The sequence below is a fragment of the Silurus meridionalis genome, chromosome 17, assembly GCF_014805685.1.
Source record: "Silurus meridionalis isolate SWU-2019-XX chromosome 17, ASM1480568v1, whole genome shotgun sequence".
In the NCBI taxonomy this organism is placed as follows: Eukaryota; Metazoa; Chordata; class Actinopteri; order Siluriformes; family Siluridae; genus Silurus; species Silurus meridionalis.
The window spans coordinates 17,718,214-17,738,921 of record NC_060900.1 but is presented as its reverse complement, the minus strand read 5'-3'; the positions used below and the strand labels follow the sequence as shown (position 1 = coordinate 17,738,921).

Sequence of the window (20,708 nt, the reverse complement as noted above, 5' to 3'; positions counted from 1 at the left end):
ACTGTCCGCTTGGTGGCAGCAGCGCGTCAACAATTTTCCGGTGACTCGGTCAGAGGAAATGCGAAGGAGAGAAAGCTTATGGTCCATGTGTGACAAGATGGCGTTGTCATCTCGTTTGGGTTTGTGTAGTCGCTTTGGGAGAACCGCAGGCGCCTTCCTGCTCGTTAATAAACAACCGACAGTCCCGCTTACCTGCAGGTGTTATGTCGCCGTTAGCCATCGAAATCGTGAGTACAATAAACGTTGTTTGTCAGGATCTTCAATGAAAGAGTACACAGAGAGGTCACTAGTGAGCATTCCAGACATCTGACCACAAATGACCGCTTGTAACTGTTATTTATAAAGTTAATTTTCTATATTTTACGTCCTTGTCTGCATTCGGTTGCTATGTAGTGTTGGTGTATCTATTAAATAAACAGATCTAATGTGTAAGTGTGACAGACAACACATAAGTGTGACCTAAAGTGGAGACCTGTCAGTACTTGTGACCTTTTAGCTCATGTATTGAGTGACACTGCATTTTACAAGTTGTCCACAGCACATTTATTTAAAACTCTCCTAAAGTGGGTTCATTTATAAGTCTTCTTAAATTACAGTAAAACACATCTAAAAATAAAGATTAGTATGTGATATATGCATCATAGAGCCGTTACTGTAGATATTTCTTCAGCCAGACTATATAAAGTGAAACATAAATTGCCTGTTTCTCCCTGTTTGTTACTATCCATCTGTGTCAGAGTTGCAGTTCAAACTGGATGAGCGTACGGCCCACAGCAGCTTGGATCTCTTCAAGAAAGACACCGGTGTGATCTACCGCATGCTCGGCCTAGACCCGAGCCATGTCCAAGATTCCCCGCTGCGTTTTCGTGACTGGGCCGTCGTGTTTGCCGACAGCCACGTTGAGACTGGGCGTCACTACTGGGAGGTCACGGTTAAAAAGTCGCAGGAGTTTCGCATTGGCGTTGCAGAAACAGCAATGGCTCGTGATGAGTGCATTGGCACGAACATGTCTTCGTGGGTCTTCTCCTACATGCACAGTAAGTGGTATGCCATGACCACCAACAAGCAGGTGCCTGTGTCACTGGTGGGGAAGCCGGATCGAGTAGGGTTGTTTGTAGACTTTGACGCTGGCAAGCTCAGTTTAGTAGATCCCCAGACTGCCAAGGTGGTGCACTCGATAAAGACTTGTTTCCCATCACCGATCTGTCCAGCTTTTGCACTCTGGGATGGGGAAATGCTCACACACTCTGGGTTGGAGGTGCCATCAGGGCTTAATTAGAGTTCACACATGCCTCCTTCAACCTTTTTTGGATCCACATAGCAATAAGCAAAGTCTGTGTTCTAAGTGAAAAGCAGTACCTCATGTCCATGGAATTATCAGAAATAACTAAGCTGACTGTTTAGCCAGATATCCAAATAAACCTTGTTGGGATAAAAATGCTGACGAGCCATAGGACTGACACATTAATACATGCAACATGTAAACAAATATATTAAGCTGATATATGATGGGTACAACATCATCTACTGATTCCAGAAGATAAATTTATGGCAGTGAACATCTCACCTCTCTATTCATGTTCTGTGTGTGCATTTTCATGATATGTGTTTAATAAAAGTGACTGTGTAGCAGTGACCTCTTTATTTCATATTTCGCTTGCTCTACTTTAAAATAGTTATTACATATGGTTTCTCAAAGCATCATTGTTACTGTAACAAGTACAATTTCTGCTTATCCTGGTTTGGCCAGTTATTTATTTATTATGGATGCTATAAAATCAATTGTTTCCATGGTATTGACTGTATATAGGTTTCAATCAATATGTAGCCCATCAAAATAAAGTCAAAAATTAAATTCTTGACCAAAATCCGCTCTACATACAGTGCTTTAGATAAATAAAAGACTGTATTTTTAAAATATATATACAATCTTTCTGTATTATTAAATTTACACAAAAATATGCACATATTTACAACAATGTACAACTCTTGAGAGTACAGAAAATACATTCTTTATACCATAATCTGTTACATTCTTTTAAATAAGTGAAATTGTCATATGACAGATTTATTGCATGAGTTTTACTTTAAATTATATCAATTAAGGTTTTAAAATGAACTATTAAGTGCTAAAATTAATATTTACAGTAGCAAACAATTTTGCTGATAGAATAAAACGTGCCCATGTTTTGGAAAATAATTTGTATTCTTTATAATTAAATGATTCACTGTATATATTATTTACTCCCATTACACCTGTCGTGTTGTAATAATCTCTTGATGTCTTATTACGTTACTCAAGATAGTTGACTGCTGGAAAGAGTAGGAATTGAGCAAAGCTTTAAAGATCTAGTCTAATACATTGAATAATAACTGGGTTAATTCATACTGTTCGATCTAATTTGAAAAGCCAGACACTAAACAGCACATGGTATCAACAACACACCTGTTTTTTTTTAAAACCTTTCATTTAAATGGCAGACTCATAATGTATCGTCTTTATGCATTTCATGATGTGATCTCACACAAACCCCTCCAGAGTCTACATGTTCCCCAGATTGTCTGCATCCAGTGCAGCCTTACTGTTGCCATGTGTGCTGATCTCCTCAGGCTTCAGAGTATGGGAGTAAATACGCTGATATTCCTTTAAGACCTCAACCACACTGGCCTGTCCAAACTCCACAGCATCATCCAGGGGTGTGTTTCCCCACCTGAGACAGCAGCAGATACATAAAGAAATGATAATTTTTATCACCATAATGTCATCAGGAAGATCAGAGAATGGTGGGGCATGAGGTATTCACCTGTCCCTAACGTGAGGATTCACTCTGCATGTCCCTGTTAAGAACTTAACAGCTTCCAGATGACCTAAAATGCAACCAGACACTGAATGCAGCATTGTGTATGAAAAGCACTAGCATATATATGAAGATGGTTTACCTTCTGCAGCAGCCAAATGCAGAGCTGACCGAGAATCATAATCCCTCAACTCCATATCCACTGCTGACAAAGCAAACCTGTGAACATTGTAAGATTTTTATTGGACAAACAAAGAAATTGAACACTTGACAGTATTTTCAAATTAACCTCTAATACAACCACATCTTTGTACTAAGACAAGAATGCCTGAAAACCTGTTTAGTTAATACGTAGTTATACAAAATAGGTCAAATGGCAGTAATCATTAGCCAGAACCTTTATGTGAATCTATTGACGCTTCAATAGATTCTATGGTCAAAGATGCATTGCATCGGTATTTTATCCTTTTTCAGATGGAACTGTTTAAATAGTTTACTGTTTGAAAACCGTATACAGATTATTGTTCTTTCATCCAAAGACCTTAATTACATTTGTGATATAGAATTGCACATTTTAAATCTTTTATACATGATTTTCCAGTGAATCTAATCTAAACTGTAAACTGGGAATCTAAACTGACGACTAAACTGTGGAGTATTCTTTTTTTTCAGTGGCAAATTGCTAGTACCAATACAATCCAGAAATAATCTTAAAATTGGGAGAAAAAACAGCCTGTTAAATTTAGTGTTTGAAATTTCCAGCCCAAGAAAACTATTTTTACCTCCTGAGCGCTGAGACATCTCCACTGTATGCGGCAAACATCAGCTCAATTACAGCCTTGTTCTGTAAAAAAAAAAAACATACACTATATACTCAACCTATTTCGTTCATCCATTCATCTTGAGTAACCACTACCAGAGCCTATCCCTGGGCATGTAGCCTGGAAGGCCATCAATTGCAGTTCATTTTCAAACTATTTTAGATACCAAATGTAGCTCCAGCGGTTGCTTAAAAGCTCAGACAGGTTAACTTTAATATGAATGCTGGCAGTGTTGTTGATTTGAGGTTATGTAAAACTGCTTTAACATGATAAAAAATTAGTATGTATGAGATATGACTCTTTGAGTCTCACCCTTTCATGCCCAGACAGTCTGCGAGGATCCAGTTTCTTGGCAAAGTGTCTTAGGTTATCATAATTATGAAAGTTAAAGAGGGAAACCAACTCCTGGGAAACAGCACCACAAAGAAAGTATACAGTTAGTGTTAGTTATTTTTCTGTGTGTATATGTTTGTGTGTGTAATAATGTGTACCTGACAGAAGTGCACGCCTCGTACACTGTTACCCACACGATCAATTGGTGGGGACCAGCACATCACTCCCATGATATTAGGAACTACCAAAAGCACAGCACCAGATACTCCTGACTTAGCTGGCAAGCCCACCTTGTAGAGAGAAATATCAATACTTTAATAAAAAGGTCTTTCAGTAGAAACCCACAAAGCAAACATTTCACATTTATAGTATGTTTGTGCATATGTGAAAGACTCACATGGAACGCAAACTGGCCAGAGAAGTCATTCATGCCACAGGAGTGCATGAGACAGAGAGTGTTTCTCACAGCCTCTGCACTCAGCACACGCTCGCTTGTGATTGGACAGATTCCTCCATTAGCTAGCGTGGCAGCCATGACACTCCCTGACTCGCAGGTAACCTCAATGGAACACAGCTGGTGGGACACAGAATGACAGACATAAATCATTTAAAAAGTATATCTGTGCATTGTTCATTTATGTCCGTTATTAAAAAAGCATTGTTACCTGGAAGTAGAAATCAAGAGCTGATACCATGTCTGAACTATTGGGGAAACACTATGGAACACACAGAAATTAAGAAAGTCAGCGAGTACAAAATAAAATTGTATTCAAACTGAAGATTTCAAAATCGTTTAGCCCATCTCTTGCTACCACATCTGTAGAATACGTGCAATTACCATAAACTAGAACCGAGCATGTTTTTTTCTTGTACAGTAATCCCCCTGCTTTACAGCGGTTCGAATCTTGCATTTGCCACATAACTAATCTGTTTCACTGATTTTCCCGGTGTCTCGCAGATAGCACGATAGACCAAAAAACTTATAGGGAATTGTTTTTAGGGAGTTTTATGTTGAAATGATCAAATGTATTAATAAAAATATAAATATTTATTATAAAATGCAGTAAAATGTTAATACAGTACTATATAGACTATATACATTTGTTTACCACGGGTGGTTTTGAAACGTAAACACCGGGATACACGGGGGATTACTGTATTTAAAATGAACAGAAAACCTGTGTTGTGACTGTCATTAAATGAAAAGAAGCTTTTAAGGTGAATTGGCTAAACTAAAATTCCCTGTAGGTGTGAGTGTGTGAATGTATGTGTGCATTGTGCCCTTAGATGGACTGCTTTCCAGTTCCAAGTGTATTCCCACCTCACACCAGTATTCCTGATATAGACTCTGAATCTACCATGACCTTGACTAGGATAAAGCAATTCCTTATGATTAATGAATAAATGTATTGTTTGAGTGTTGGAAAGCTGTGAGTACACACAGACAGCCTTGCCAAGACTTACTCACATGTCACAAGACCTTTATTGTTAAAATTTACTTTATACCTACCTGACTAGTAGTAGTGAAATTTGAATCAAATGTTTAATAAATATAAAAGCATACTAACCTTTTTCTCCTTCAGATAATAACCGATTGCAAAGTTTCTATCACCCGTCTCTTTTTCTGACTGAAACCTATGAATAGAAAGTTATCATGAATTGATTGTCCACATTGGTGTAAAATGCTACAAATACAATGCATGCAATACAATACTAATGAATCAGAAAAGTGTTCGAACTCTAATAAGGTGACTTACGTGGCATTACTGAAACCCACATACTCGCCACCTGCCATTCTCTTCATATAATCCATCATCTGTGAGATAAATAATTGGTTATAACTAGTATATATAACTTGTAATATATTATATTATAGTAATTGACTCACATAATCGAATTTCTCAGCTTTCATGGACCCAGGCTTCAGTGAAAGACAGAGTAAAAAAATGTAATTTGTAAACAGTAACATAATTAAAAATAGAAATATGTATGTAATAAAATATATATATATTTATGGGAAAATGTACATCATACAATTGTATGTGCAAGTTATAAAGACAGCATAGGTTAATAATGTAGTGACACTCTAGTCAATAGAGTTATGGGTGCTGGGGATCAGGGGTAGATTTAGTGGGATTTTGTGGGGCCATATTAGACATTGATATTTACAATTTCAGCATTCATTATTTACTGTTAACAGTTAAACGCATGTATGATTAGCATTTTTTGGGGACCAAAGGTGATTTTCCTAACACAAGTCTGCCCTTGGTTGGTATCTCAATGCAATGTTTTAGCCTGTCATGTTCTTATTGTGCAGTGTAATATTTTTACACACGGTGGCAGTGTGCACATCACTGTCTAAATTACTAGGCTGAACGAGGTCTCAGAAGAAACACTATCACCACTGCCACCATGACCATAAATCACGGTTTTAGTCTTGACACCAATACTAACTGTCAGAGACCTTTAATGCTTTCCTGGCTATCATCTGAGACAGTACTGGACACTTATTCTGTGTGTCAGCTGTTGCAACACACCACTTTGCTGATGTGTTTTTCCTCTTTATAGTTATGCCATAAAAGCCGAGGTTAAGACTCGGTCTTCTATGAAGTGCAGCGGGGGATGACATGCACTGTAGAGAAAGTTTACAGCAGTGCATCCTAACTGGGGAAGGCCTCTGTCTTAAAAATACACCCATATATTTCTTTCAAGAGCCGTTTTAGGCAGTCATCTCAAAGAAACGTTCTCACTTGTATTGCTTACTGAATAAAACTAGTGGCACTGTGGTACATGTGAAATAGTTACTATGTTTCTCTCATTCATTCATCCTTCTTAGCAGCTGTTCTATGGCATACCCTCTCTGACACTCCTCTTACCAACCCCCAGTAACTGACACTTATTATAGCAGGGGGTGAGTTAACCTCCTGCTCACCCACACCTCATCAGCTGTTCTAACAGAGACTGTAAACAAAAGCAACAGATGAAAACCTGTCGTCATTATTGAACTATGTCACTGGATTGTACTTGTACCCAATTAAATGCATACTGAGTATGTAAGGTGTGAAAAGATAAAAAAAATTCATGAATAGAAACATTCATACCTTTAGAAGAGAGCTGATCACTATAGCCCCAGCATTAACCATTGGATTATGAGGTTTTTCTAAAAAATAACAATAAAAAACACACACAAGGTAGAATACGTCAATTGAGAGGTGTTTCAGGTTGGTCTGGTATAATATTAATTTTGATGCTTAATAAGAAGTCGTATATGAATAATTAATAAATACCTTGTAGTACTTATAAAATTCTACACTTGTGGTGAAAATTCTGAGTTTGGGATTAGCAGAGTGTGACAAGAAACATCCCGCTAGACCTTCAAGCAAGAAACTTAAATCTTTGTCTATGCTACATTTAAAATGTATGTTCTTTAATGAAAAATCACAGCAAGGGCACAAAAACACATACAGAAATCATTGTCCGTGACACAGTTTGCTGTGTCATTCACAAATGCAGGTTAAATCTCTATTATGAAAAGAAGAAGCTGTATGTAAACATGGCTTCTCTGGACCAAAGCTGATTTAAAGTTGACTGAGACAATGTGGAAAACTATTCAGTGGTCAGACGAATGTAAAATTCTTTTTGGAATCCATGGAAACAGCGTCTTCTATAGTAAAAAGGAAGGAGACCATCTGCCTTGTTATCAGCGGTCAGTTTAAAAGTCTGCATCTCTAATGTTATGGGGGTACATAAGTGCCAATAGAATTGGCATCTTGCAAATTTGGAAAGATACCATGAACACTAAAAGGTATATTCTGGTTTTAGAGCAACAGACACTTCTATCTAGTTCAAGTTTTTTTCAGAGAAGACCTTGCATAGTCCAGCAAGACAATGTTAAACCGCATACTGCATATATTTAACAAAAACATGGCTTTATAATAGAAGAGTCTAAGCATTGAACTGAACTCCCTGCAGTCCAGACCTTTCACTATGTAAAAAACATTTGGCACATCATAAAATTCCAGTAATTGGTCTCCTCAGTTCGCAGATGTATACAGACTGGTGTTAAAATAAGAGGAGATGCCACACAATGGTAAATTTGGCCCTGTTTTAACTTTTTGAAATGTGTTGCAGCCATCAAATTAAAAATGGCCTTATTTGGCCTTAAATTAATACATTTACTTAGTTGAAAAATTTGATGTTTTCTATGTTCTATTGTTAATAAAATATGGGTTCATAAAATGTGCTAATCATCACATTCTGTTTTTATTTACCTTTATATCCAGCATGCCAACTTTTTTAGAATTGGGGTTGTATAATACATTACAGTGGAAGAAGTAATGGTTTGATCCGCTGCTGATTTTGTAAATTTACACCCTTACAAAGTAATGAACAGTCTAGATTTTTAAAAGGTAGGTTTATTTTATCAGAGAAAGAATATAAAAAATATATAAATATTATAAAATAAATAATAATAATAATAATGAAATAATATATATTATTTAATTTGTATTTGATCGAGTGAAATAAGTATTTGATCCCCTACCAACCAGCAAGAATTCTAAATCACACACACTCAAATTAGTCCTGACCCTTTAAGAAAGAACTCCTAATATCTACTCATTATGTGTATAAAAGACACCCGTCACAGAATCAGGTTTTTCTGTTTAAACCTCTCAACCACCATGGGCAAGAAAAAAGAGCTGCCAAAGGATGTCACAGACAAGATTGTAGACCTGCACAAGGCTGGAATGGGCTTTAAGACCACTAGCAAGAAGCTTGGTGAGAAAAAGACCACTGTTAATTTGAAAATGGAAGAAATACAAGATAAGTCAATCGCCCTCACTCTGGAGCTCAATGCAAAATCTCACCTTATGTGTTAAGGATGATTCTGAGAAAGGTGAAGGATCAGCCCAGAATTATATGGGAGGAGGTTGCTAATGATCTCAAGACAGCTGAGTAAACCATTGGTAACACACCGAGGTCTCTCTGTTGAAGAATGCACATGAACAAGCCTATCTGAGGTTTGCTAATAAACACCTGAATGATTCAGAGATGGTTTAGGAGAATGTGATGTGGTGAGATGAGACCAACATTGATCTCTTTGTCATCAACCCAACTTGCTGTGTTTGGAGGCAGAGAAATGCTAAATATGACCCCAAGTACACCATCCCCACTGTTAAATATGGAGGAAACATTCTGCTTTGGGCCTGTTTCTCTGCTAAGGGTACAGGAAGACCTTACTCTTGGTTGAGAACCTCCTGGCCTCAGCCAGAACATTGAAGATGGGTCACGGATGTGTCTTCCAGCATGTCAATGACCAAAAACATACGGCCAAGGCAACAATCTGATGGTCTTGTAGCCCATTCCAGCCTTGTGCAGGTCTACAATCCTGTCCCTAATGTCCTTTGACAGCTCTCTTTTATACACAAGAATATTTTTTTTATATTCTGTCTCTCTCTCTTAAAATAAACCTAACACAAAGATTCTAGACTGTTCATTTCTTTGTAAGGAGTACATTTACAAAATGAGCAGGGGACCAATTAATTATTTCCTTCACAGTAAAAATCTTGTTTTTACATTTTTTATCGTTGAAGAAATAAAATGGGTCAAAGGAGGTCAACAGGCATAGAATTTATTCTTACCTTCCTCATTTAAACTTAATTTGTTAAATGTGACTCCACTGGGCTCTTTTCCCACATATTTATGCACATGCTCAGTCCCAAATTCATGAACAGCCAGAGCATACTCAAGGGGCTTTATGCACGACTGCAAACAGAATGGTTCTCTTGTGTCTCCCACAGAATGCCTGATTAAAAGATAGATAGACAGATAGATAGAGAGAGAGAGAGAGAGAGAGAGAGAGAGAGAGAGAGAGAGAGAGAGAGAAATAAACATTTAAAACAGACATAGTAATAAATCTGTGTAGAGCATTTAAAATATTTTCTCACCTCTGACCATCAGCAGTGCACAAAGACACACCCCAAAGATCAGGACTAAACTTAGCAAGTTGAGGAATGTAGTTGGCTACCTGGGCACAAAGCCATGACAAGGTTACTGATGTACAGTGAGTAGAGAAGAACACCAGTGATTGTTTGTGTGTGTATGTGTGTTTGCATGTGTAGAACTCACTTGGCCTCTTTGCTCATTTTGTGCATTGTAGTACAGTTGGTTAATATTGGATGCAAATGTCATAAAATCTGGGATGATGAAAGTCTTCTGGAAGGCTTGTGTGAGCAAGACAATATTGCTGCTTGCACATCTATAACAAAATACATAAATAAATGTTAAATTCCTGGAGTCATAGACAAATCTTATTGGTCTTATTGTGGCTTCTATGACAAACAATATTTGTTTAATGTTCATATATAAAACTAATATAAAAATAATAGTAAAATGTATGCTTTTCAAAAATGACCCAGTTAAAAGGGACTTGGGGATAGAAAAAAGGTTATGAAAGCTGATGGCAAAATATAAAAGTTCATGTGTTAAACAATGCTTACTGTAAATCATTAGAGAAAGGACACATGGTTTAAAGGGATGGAACATGCATTTGGTATTGCTTCGCCCATATAATACCAAGCACACACAAACAAAAAACAGGTCTCAGTGTTTACAGCTACATTATTCTGTTTGTTGTATGGTTTGTGTGTATGTATGAGTATATATTTGTGGCTCTGTGTTTTCCTCTGAATTTAGTACTTGATAGAGTGGTATTAAACTACATATCTTGTGAATTGGATTCAATATTTCCTTATTTATACTTATATATACTTATGTATACTTATATTTATACAAATAAATACACATACAAACTTCAACACAGTTCAATGCTCATGCTACATATTTTACATTTCAAATTTAGACAGGTGTAAAAAATACTAAAAACTAAAATGCTTTTATATAGATACATAGAGGTAGTCCTCTATGTAGATACGTTACGACGATCCAATCGTAAGTCAAACATACCATAAGTCTTTCCTGCTTCATGCTGATTTATAATTTTCATTTTCTGCTACAAACTGATGGCTTTCCTTTTCTTTTTTTCACTACCAGTAGGAGACATACTTGGGTGCTTTTAAGACATACTTTTATAACTAAAATTGCAGTTTGAAACCTTTTGAAACAGAAACAAATTCATACTAACACTGGGACAACTTTACTCCGTCGACCGCAAGCGGGAGTGGGGCATCTCACAGGGCAAGAGATACGCTCATCCCAGCTGCACATCCAACTTAGCATACATCGAACGCTACTGCCTGTGCCTGTTGCACAAAATGTAAAATATTTTTACATTTTTGTCGTATCGCTATCGTCATCGTAAGATTTAAAATCCGAAAGTCAAACCATCGTAATTTGGGGAACATCTATATATATATATATATATATATATATATATATATATATATATATATATATATATATATAGTCAGGAATTTTTGTAGGATTATAGTCAGGTGTATGATTGAAGAATTATTACCAGCAGGTGCTCATGATTATCAATTTCATATGAAGGTTGAAAGACTATCATTAACTGAAACAGAAACAGCTGTGTAGGAGGCTTAAAACTGGGTGAAGGATAGCCAGACTCTGCTACTAAGGTGTGGTTGTGAAAGTTAATTAAATTTCACAGGTCATATACAATGACATTGACTGAGCACAGCAACAAGACACAAGGTAGTTTTACATCAGCAAGGACTCTCCCAGGCAAGGATTTAAACGCAGATTGGGTTTTCAAGATTTGTTGAAAAAGCAAAAACGAATGATAAATGTTGAGGATCGTAGATGCGGTGGTTAGCCAAGTAAACTTAATATAGCAGATGAAAGACACATCATGCTTATTGCCCTTTAACATCAATGTCCAGAAGTGCTATCAGCAAAGAACTAGTGGAAACCAGTGAGACCCATGTAACCCCATTATCTGACCAGAGAAGTCCATCCAGAAGTGGTCTTCACTAAAGAATTGTGGCCAAAAAGCTCGAACATTGAAACAAGGCAAGCAACACAATAATGCACGAAAACATAAGAACTAGGGTGAAGAAAAATGGCAGCAGGGTCCCAAACTTACAACCAATGTCATTAAGAACTATCTTCATCATAAAAAAACAACAATAAGTTCTGGAATTGGTGATTTAGCCCCCAGAAGGCACTGATCTCAACACCTGATCTTTACGCCTACATGCACAGATGATCTGTGGTTAGTTATCCGAGATGAAACAACCTACCTGGCGAGTTCCTTCAAAAACTGTAGTTACACCAAATATTTATTTCATTTGGATTTCTCTTCTGTTCAATTACTTTTCCATTTAAAAAAAAATATTCTTAACATTTCTGAAAGCATTATTACTTTACAGCATTTTTTTTTTTTACACCTGCCTAAAACCTTTGCACAATACTGTATATGCACACAAACTTACTTTCTGAAGAGCTCTTGGTCCATCATTGCTGTCCCAGCAGACTCATGCACTGCTTGATGAAGCTGTTGCATGCAGTCCCTCAGTCGAGGGTCAGAGGTCAATAATCCTGTGCTTTCCAGTTCCTGAGAAACCACACAAAACCCACTCCTGATCAAGAATCCAGTTATTACTTAGATGTTTGTTGTTGGCAGCTAAACAATAGGTTGAATCTCCAGTTTTATACTGTATGATAAAAAACTTATTTAAAATTAAAAAGTGTAGAAGTAAATGTATTACCCTTATACATTAAAGATTAAAGAACACATGATAATAAAACTTATTTTTGAGAGGAAATGTTTATTTAAAGAATTACATTACTGCTTATGATGTGGCACAAATAACATCTGAAGTCTGTTATAGTATATAAAAACATTTTCTCTCTCTCTCTCTCTCTCTCTCTCTCTCTCTCTCTCTCTCTTTCTCTCTCACACACACACACACACACACACACACACACACAGAGTGTCTTAAATATAGATTTAATTATTGCCTCAAAGGCAAAAAAAAACAACAACCCTACATCCATCCATAACTTCCACCTACAGGAATAAAATTAAAAGTTTTTTATTTGATAAATGTATATAAATTAACTTATATACACATAGCTCTCAAGTGAATCAAATGTCAACACGTTTCCCTGTCACAGCCTGATAATCTTCCATTATAGTGTATAAACAAATGTTTAATAAGACCTAAGTGTGATAATATAATACTATTGCTGTTACTCATGTAAAACCGGATTGGATTGATTTATTGTTTATCATTTTCCCTGATAGTTTATTATTATATTTATTTATTAATTACATTTTATATTTAACCTGACAATTGCTTTGAATTACCTCATAAATCATTTTCTCTACAGAAGATATTTTACATTGTGTGTTTTGTCACCTTTAACCTCACTACTAATTTGTTTCTATTTGGTACTTTTAGTAATAAAGATTGGAGTCATAATTAATCATAGTTAAATAATAGTATAACTTACACTGATAAAGCGTCCCACTGAGATTTTCTTCTCGCCTTGAGTAATTGTGTAAAACAGGAGGTCCTCCAGGCCAGACCCTGAGCCCTTACTGACGAGCAAAACAAATCACAAAAAAATATTTTGTTACTCCAAACAAGCTGTCCAAGTCCAGATCTTATGTTTATAATGTTAATTAAAATACAACAGATATATTAAGAAGAACAATGTCTGAAGTGGTGCTGAATTATTATTACAACTTCGCAAACTGTTCAGATTTTATGCAAAGTGGGCAGATATTGTGCAAGTTATTAGAGAATATTTATATTACAAACCAACATTCAGAAGATGCATAACATACATGAACTTTTCAGTGTAGGACATGATGATCTTGATTATTAAGTTACCTAATAGCATGACCCCAATATAACTACTTATACTCTAGTATATATACTGTGTTTGAACTGTTCTTAAATGTGTTGTTAAATGTGATAATGAATAAATGCCTGACCCTCTAATGAGTTTGCACTAAACTCTTGATTATTAACTGAACTAATTGCATGACTCCAGTATAACTAGTGTACATATACTTTAGTACTTATACTGTACTTAAACTTCTCTTAAAACTATTATTGCATGTGATCATGAATAAATGTCTGACACTCTAAACGTTATTAAAAAATGATTTTGCACTCAAATGTAGGTCATGATGATTTTGATTATTAACTGAACTAATATCATTTAGAAATCTTTCATATCTACTTCTGAAACTGTGTGCTGCAGTAGGACATAGTATATAAACCAACACCACGCTGGATATGTGGAGGCCTACTGTTTGTAAATAACATATGGGACGTGTCTTATATCACCTGTCCATTTCTGGATCCGTCTCCAGGAAGACGTGCTGATGACGTGGATGTTGTGCGAGTGCTGAGCTTGTGCGCATCATCCGAATCAGGCTTCTCCGGTACAAATGTCCATTTCCGATCGACACTTTCCCGCCTTGTCTGATGAGCGAGACACCGGCGCAGATTGACCCTAAATGCTTTAGACCGAGCATTTTCAGTCTGAGGAAGTCGGACAATTTAAAAGGAGAGCCCCTAGCCCACTACAGTAGGTATAACGAGGGTATGCCTTTTGCCTCCACAGGTTAATTCCTTTTTTTTCCAGCACTTTCCATTCACCGAGCACTCATACAGACTTGCCAAATGGAAGCTACAGTTCAAGAGTCGATCCTGGCACATGTGACTACTATAAGTGGAGCTGAAAATACGGAGGGAGGAGGTGGCAGTGCCAGTGTTATTGGGCCAATGACCAAGAGCGTGGAGACCTGATCTAATCCCAAACTAGGCAATGGTGATGATTCACCATCTCTTGGAAGAGATAACAGTAAGGTTGCAGGACAAATGTTGTAATAGAGACCACTGAATGAAGGATAAATTCATGTGAATGGCATAACACCTATAATTATATAAGCATAATTATAATCATTGAATATCAAGATATGAGAATATCAGGGTGAAATAGGTAAATAATTTAACAGATGAAATCTCAATTCAGCTTTATGCATTAATATCCACTTTATTTTATGTTTACATTCATTGTAAAATAATAATGACATAAATATCACAGTAAACTAACCAACAAACAAACAAACACAATTTTTAGATTACAGTAAACCTTTTTACAGAATCGTTCTACTATATTGAAATTAATTGCATAATAATTGCTTTATCAGAAATACAATTTTGGATGAATTGGAACACAGAATAAAAGCGAGGCATCCCGGTATAATGAGTGTGATGTTCAGAACCCTCTGATCAAAATCTAATCAAAATCCTAACATCAACTCCACTGAATGTTTCTGGAATATAATTTGCATTGCTGACTGTAAACCAGACCTTCTCACATGACACCAGTGCTTGACCTGTCAAATTCTCATCTTCCTGAATGGGCTAATACCCACGGACACATTCCAAATACTAGTAGAAGGTCTTCCTAATAAGAGTGGAGGTAATTTAATAGTGAACAGGGGACTAAATTTGGAATTAGATGTTCAACAAGCACATTTGCATTTACATTTATAGTATTTGGCAGATACCTTTATCCAGAAAGCAGCTTGGTGGTGCTGTGATTTGGACTCATGACCTTCCAATCCAAAACAATCAACAACGAGCTACTATATTTGGCTGTGGTAATCAGGTGTCCACAAACCTTTGACCAAATTCTATATATACAAAATGTTTAAAAGTTGTAGACATTAATGGTATAACTGTTGTAGACATTAATGGTATAACTGTTGTAGACATTACTGGTATAACTGTTGTAGACATTAATGGTACCCTAGCAACAAGCAAAAGTACAATTGTGATCAGCTGAATTGGTTTTGCCACACTGATGACGTTATTGAGACTATTTGTCATGACGCAATGACATGCATAGTCATCTCTTCAAATGTTGATTGTTGTGAGTACTGAAAGCAATTTGAGCTATTAAACAGTTTACGGGAAAGGAAGACAACAACACTTTTCTAGCATATGACTGTTTAGAATTGTGGGTGTTTGGGATAAAAATCTTCAATTTTTTCATGGATTCAGAACCTGGAGCTTGGAGCTCCAGGTTTAGCTTTTTAGTGCCCGGTTAGGTTTGCCTCCACCTTCATTCAACCATGCTACATAAAAAATATTGCTGGCAGTTTTCAGAAATGCACACCAGGTTACCCTTGGAGCTCAAATCCCTAGCAGCTCAGCCATGGAGAAGGCACTGGAGACTCCTATCACTGAGCTCTAGAGAATTCTCAGTTCAAAAACAGTGTCATGTAAAACTAGATTAAAATGTGATTACTTGTGCATGTTGGTGTGCTTTAAAAGCATTCAGAATTATTTAGCTTTTTAATAAAGTTCATTTATTTTTAAATTAAAGGAATCTTACCTATGTTATAAGTGGCCCTTTTTTATACAGCAAATACTCGTTATCATTCTTATGCTTTGAGGGCCCTCTGGTGGACCTGAATGTAACTACACATTCAGCATGGTGATGTTTTCAGCAATAAGTGACGTGTCAAGTTTTATTAAGTATTTATTGAACGTTAACATCATACTATACTTGCTCATTTAGCTTCATTTCGAAATGATTCGATTAGTGAAGCTGATTTGCATTTGGAATGGTTGGTGACAAAATATGATACTCTAAAATAAAAAAATAATAATTTCCATATAGCCAGGTGTCTGAATCACTTACTGTCTGCTGTCAAAAACCCAAGTCAAACATAAATTTAGACTTTAGGAAACCTTTAGGGGGCGTACTGCACCCACTGACATCAATAGACAGAGCAAGAGATTCATAGTAACACACTAGGTAGAGCAAGTCATGCGGATAAACCTCACCTCTCTAAAGTGCAAACATTTCATTGCCATTTTGTGTAATCACTGGCCTCATATAAAGTCAAGTTAGTCTGGTTATTTAATCAGAAAAAAAAGGAACATGCCTTCAAACTGCAGGATTATTTGGAGTTAGTTCTCTAAGAGTTCTCTTTATAAGGCCAGAGTTGGTAAAGACAACTTGAATGGTATACAAACCTCTCTACAGGATTAGTTAAAAGCATGTTGGTTCTTCACACCCTAAAGTTATTCCTCTCATCTCCTCACTCCAGCTGGTAGTTATTGGGTGGTATTGGGTGGAGAGTGTCTTTACACCAAATCCCTGGGTCACATTACACCTTCTTATTATCAGATCAAACACACGTTTCCTCCATGTCATATCCGCTACTGGTGGCATAAAGAAACACTCACACACACATCCTAACCCATACCCTACCAATACATCTTGAGAAGTAAAATGTTTTTCATTCCTGCTCTATGCGCATGAATGCTGGCTTTGTCTTGCCAAGCCATCTTAAACCCCCTTCTCTCCCTCCATCTTCCTCACCACTGCCTCACCCTACTCGCTGTGATCTCTCCCAGAACTCCGGCTTTTGGGGGTTTTGGCGTGCAAAACTACCGAAGGGCTAAATCATAAAAATTGTTCATATAAATATCTTAATTTTATTAATATATATATAGATAACATTCATATCTTACACATAAACCTGTAATTTAAAGTAGGTCATGTATAGGTAACACTAAGGATACTGCATTCACAGCTTAATGACTGATTTGATGGATGTCTTTGCATTAAACAAATTTATATTGGCTCATTTTGACAAGACTATAGCTTTGTGACTTTTTGAATTCTCAAATAATTTCCAGCATTGAGTTGAGCCAGTTTCTCATGGTAGGGTCAGGGCTTACCCTCACTCTCAGATGTGTGCCAAAGAGCTGCTAAGAATGCAGGGTCCTAGTGAACTGTTTGCTTTGTTTTGTCTAAGTAATCATTATATGTTTGTGTGTGAGTGAGAACGTGTATATGTGAATTCGTGTGGGCCTTACATTCCAAAGTAAAACTTTGGAATACCTTGTTTTTTTTGTTTTTCGGTATTTTTTACAGTTCACATTTTGCCAAAGCATAATTAGAAATGTGCACAGATAAAACTTTGTCAAACTCTTTCCACAGAATCTTACATTAGTGCAATGGGTTTTATAAGTCAGATGAGCAAAATCAGAACTCTCTGGTTATATGAAAAATAGCTAAACCTAATGATTAATCCAGTCTATTCAATTACAAATGCACAAAGTTGACAATGTCCTCCCTTCTTCTAATCAAACTGACAGTAGCAAACACAACAAGTCCTAGTATATGTCAACAAACATTTAACCTATGCTCTTTTTACAATTTGATTATCAATTAGGGTATTCAGTAGTCCAGATTCTGCTGCAATGGGAAAGGTCTTGGAAATCTGTTAATTTCTGTCAATATCCCAAATATAGTATTAATAGATATTGTTTGTACAAAGTGAGATGTCTGTCTGCTTTTAGATTTGAACAATCCAATTATATTTGCCTACATGAAACCTTGATGGCAAACCCTAATGCACAAGCCATGTTGCAGTTTGTATTACAGACAACAGGCGTTTATGATTTAGTGCCTATTAATTATTTTACAGACCATCACAGATGTACCTTTGAAAAAAGTTAATTAACCTTTGAATCTGGGTGCCAAGTATGAGGAGGTCTTTTCTTGGCACCAGTGTGACCAGTGGGTTGGTGGTTGGTGCTGAGCCGAACCCTTGCGCCAACTTTGTCCACTCCTGAAACCCAGTCACCCTACACACCCCTGGAGCCTCACCGTGTCTTGCAGCCTTCATCTCCTCCCTCCATCCTTCTACCTTTCCTCACCCGCCCTCCACCTACACCCATGGCTCCGTGCTCCCCCACTGCCCAGCTCACTCTCACATTCCTCAGGCCTTCACACAGAGCCGCATTGTGTGTGTGTAGGACAGAGTACACAGTCAGTACTCAGTTCACACACACACACACACACACACACACACACACACACACACACTTAGATATATCAGTTCAGTCTCACATGTATGCACTTACACACAGACACACACACGCACACAATTTTGTAAGTCTATATATAAAGACACACATTAATGAGTTCAACCAAACACAGACGCACGCAAACACAAACACACACTTCACACGATCATCTGCATACACAGGATGTCTCATACGGAGGCCGGAATTCCAATAGCCTTGTTCCTGGCCTTTTCATCTTCGTCCGTCTTTTGCTGTCTTTATTTTGATCCCCTGATCCCTTGAGCACCAAAGTTCTCTATCTCTTTCCCACAGAATGATAGACGATATGGCTGTGTTTTATTGTTATTGGATGTAGAACAGAAAATCTCAGAAGAACAGAGCAAATTCACATGCATTTATGAAACATTCATCGATTCAAAATACTCTACAAATATCAGCTGGAAAAACCTAGACATAAGCAGTTCATTCATGAGGCAGTGGGTCCAGACCTACACTCTTGCTTTCATTGACTGCAGTTATTAAATAATATGCTTTAAGTTGATTATGCTCAGTAATACTTGAAGAGTTAAATATATGTTCAACCGTTGAGTAAAAATTTGAAATTATTTGTTAACCTGAATCAAATCTGTGTTCAGTGCTGTAGCATTTGTTAAACAGCCAGTTAAAGAGCAAATCTTTCTAAATGTTCTGTGGAAACTGTTGGGTTCTATAATTACTATAGTGGTCAGCTGTAAACATGCTGACCTATCGGAGGGTCATTTGGCTTTTGACCTTCCCATATATATATATATATATATATATATATATATATATATATATATATATATATATATAAAACTAAATATATATATTATCAACTAAAGGATCATCTTATGAGTTGGGATTATGAATCTGAGTCACACCTGGTTGATGTCTTTGTTCAAATTTCTTCACCAGCTATAAAAGTATTTAAATCGGCTGGTAGCAATGATTACGTTTTTGTCTTTATAAACAAGATTAAGAATCCTTACTTCATTTAGCTGTTATGGGGCAACAGCCAACTGTCTGCAAAAATTCTCAAAATATAGTGCTGTTAAGAGTGTTCTCTGGTCCCCGAAGGGCAGAAATGTATGGTTTATTATTGTTGAATCTCAGTTTAAATGCATAATGACCCAACTTATTTAAAAGCCAAAACGACAACAGTGAAAGACTGCAATCCTCATTACATGCCACCACTTTTAGAATTCTTTAAAAGAAATTCTCTTCTTTGTTTCCATGGTACTTGAGGCTATAAATCTCCTGAAGAAACCCATTCAGAATGAAATTAAGCTTTTCGCTGTTACAGAGGTAACACTTATGGCAGGGACTGAGACATTCTTACTATTAATGAAACATGAGCAAACTGGACAGTGCACAAACATCTGCAAGAAACATCTGTCACATCATTTCCAAATCCAAATAATCCACTCATTCAGATTGTTCACGGATGTAAACCTTCTGCACTGAAATGTAAGAGATGGATGGTGCAAATGCAAACAAAAATGAATGAGTTGTCAGATTACAGTGTTAAATGACAGATCTTAATGATAATGCATGATGCTCTAGTATAGTCCTAACCAGAATCAGTATACAGTAAATGTTAAATTACGTGATATCTAGTGTTACAAGTCTTTAAAATAAATGAAATTATGTTGATAGTCATAGACCGACAAACTTTAATAGTTTTTTTATATGAAAAAATAGAAAGTGAGAAAGAAAGTGGACAAGTTGAGATAGTTAAAAGTTTTCAGCTCAGTTGAACACTTATTAAAATCTAATTAAAGGTTCGGTACGTGGCGCTGAAGGTCGAAGTGTAAAGTCAGTGTGCTCCTAGGACCGGGGACGGATGGAGGGATGGAAAGAGGGAGGGAGGATGGCTCACGGTGAAAATGTGCTGGGAT

The 20,708-nt window shown here is 36.7% G+C and overlaps 2 protein-coding genes across 2 annotated transcripts; one reads left to right on the top strand and one right to left on the bottom strand.

The window, feature by feature from the left end:
* Window positions 1–1,636, top strand: spryd4 (SPRY domain containing 4). Its single transcript, XM_046872215.1, has 2 exons — window positions 1–227; window positions 738–1,636. The coding sequence occupies exons 1-2, from the start codon at window positions 59–61 to the stop codon at window positions 1,277–1,279; spliced, it is 711 nt and encodes a 236-aa protein (XP_046728171.1). The 5' UTR covers window positions 1–58; the 3' UTR covers window positions 1,280–1,636.
* Window positions 1,637–1,725: 89 nt separating this feature from the next.
* Window positions 1,726–14,608, bottom strand: gls2a (glutaminase 2a (liver, mitochondrial)). The gene is made up of 18 exons (XM_046872214.1): window positions 14,236–14,608; window positions 13,391–13,478; window positions 12,367–12,488; window positions 10,082–10,211; window positions 9,901–9,980; window positions 9,595–9,758; window positions 7,054–7,112; window positions 5,841–5,873; window positions 5,710–5,768; window positions 5,521–5,587; window positions 4,618–4,668; window positions 4,350–4,526; window positions 4,111–4,242; window positions 3,932–4,024; window positions 3,581–3,642; window positions 2,941–3,017; window positions 2,805–2,868; window positions 1,726–2,711 (listed from the first exon to the last, which is right to left on the bottom strand). Exons 1-18 carry the CDS (start codon window positions 14,424–14,426, stop codon window positions 2,543–2,545), a joined length of 1,818 nt encoding a protein of 605 aa, XP_046728170.1. The 5' UTR covers window positions 14,427–14,608; the 3' UTR covers window positions 1,726–2,542.
* Window positions 14,609–20,708: the final 6,100 nt, after the last annotated feature.

Excerpts from the sequence above, each read along its gene's own strand:
- spryd4 (XM_046872215.1), top strand. The coding sequence starts at position 59 with ATGCGAAGGAGAGAAAGCTTATGGTCCATGTGTGACAAGATGGCGTTG. Across the intron at positions 228-737 it reads CGCCGTTAGCCATCGAAATC|AGTTGCAGTTCAAACTGGAT; the intron begins GTGAGTACAATA and ends CATCTGTGTCAG.
- gls2a (XM_046872214.1), bottom strand. The coding sequence starts at position 14,426 with ATGCTCGGTCTAAAGCATTTAGGGTCAATCTGCGCCGGTGTCTCGCTC. Across the intron at positions 9,759-9,900 it reads TGCACTGCTGATGGTCAGAG|GCATTCTGTGGGAGACACAA; the intron begins GTGAGAAAATAT and ends TCTTTTAATCAG. Across the intron at positions 4,527-4,617 it reads CTCTTGATTTCTACTTCCAG|CTGTGTTCCATTGAGGTTAC; the intron begins GTAACAATGCTT and ends GTGTCCCACCAG.